Below are 504 nucleotides of genomic sequence, written 5' to 3'. Positions count from 1 at the left end.
CGATACACGAAGAAGTGGATGTGTGTCCACACAAACCTCTCCCATTACTGTCCTGTGTGTGCTGAGCAAAATTGAACCCGTATGTCTTTAAAATGCCTTTTCATTTCGATGGCTTCTTTGAACATACTGATCTTGGTGCAAATGTGGCCCTTTGGACTACTAATGCCCGTTTGCTCTTCCCCAACAGGCATCACAGTTGATAGGCACGGATTCATTTACTTTGTGGATGGGACCATGATTCGGAGAATTGATGAGAATGCTGTGATCACGACCGTCATTGGCTCAAATGGTCTGACTTCCACACAGCCACTGAGCTGTGACTCAGGAATGGACATCACTCAGGTAGGCACCACTGGTTTTCAAGCGCTATCACCATTTGGCATCATGGAAATGGATAACAATTTTCTCATACAGAAATTAGGTAGAAAGGAAGCCTGGCATATCCGTTATAACACCAGATAGCAGGAGTTTCTCTTGATGTAAGTGACTTTCTTCCTCCTCTGA

The 504-nt window shown here is 44.6% G+C and overlaps 1 protein-coding gene across 1 annotated transcript in view; it reads left to right on the top strand.

The window, feature by feature from the left end:
- Positions 1-504, top strand: part of TENM1 (teneurin transmembrane protein 1) — a 285,933-nt gene that overhangs the window by 213,579 nt on the left and 71,850 nt on the right. Inside the window, exon 13 of the mRNA XM_010854080.1 lies at positions 188-342. Within this exon, the coding sequence (XP_010852382.1) occupies positions 188-342 (155 nt within the window). The remainder of the gene's footprint in view (positions 1-187; positions 343-504) is intronic.

This window comes from Bison bison, unplaced genomic scaffold (assembly GCF_000754665.1).
Source record: "Bison bison bison isolate TAMUID 2011002044 unplaced genomic scaffold, Bison_UMD1.0 scf7180017864336, whole genome shotgun sequence".
Classification (NCBI taxonomy): domain Eukaryota; kingdom Metazoa; phylum Chordata; class Mammalia; order Artiodactyla; family Bovidae; genus Bison; species Bison bison.
The sequence above is the reverse complement of the archived record's forward strand: the minus strand, read 5'-3'. Positions and strand labels throughout refer to the sequence as shown.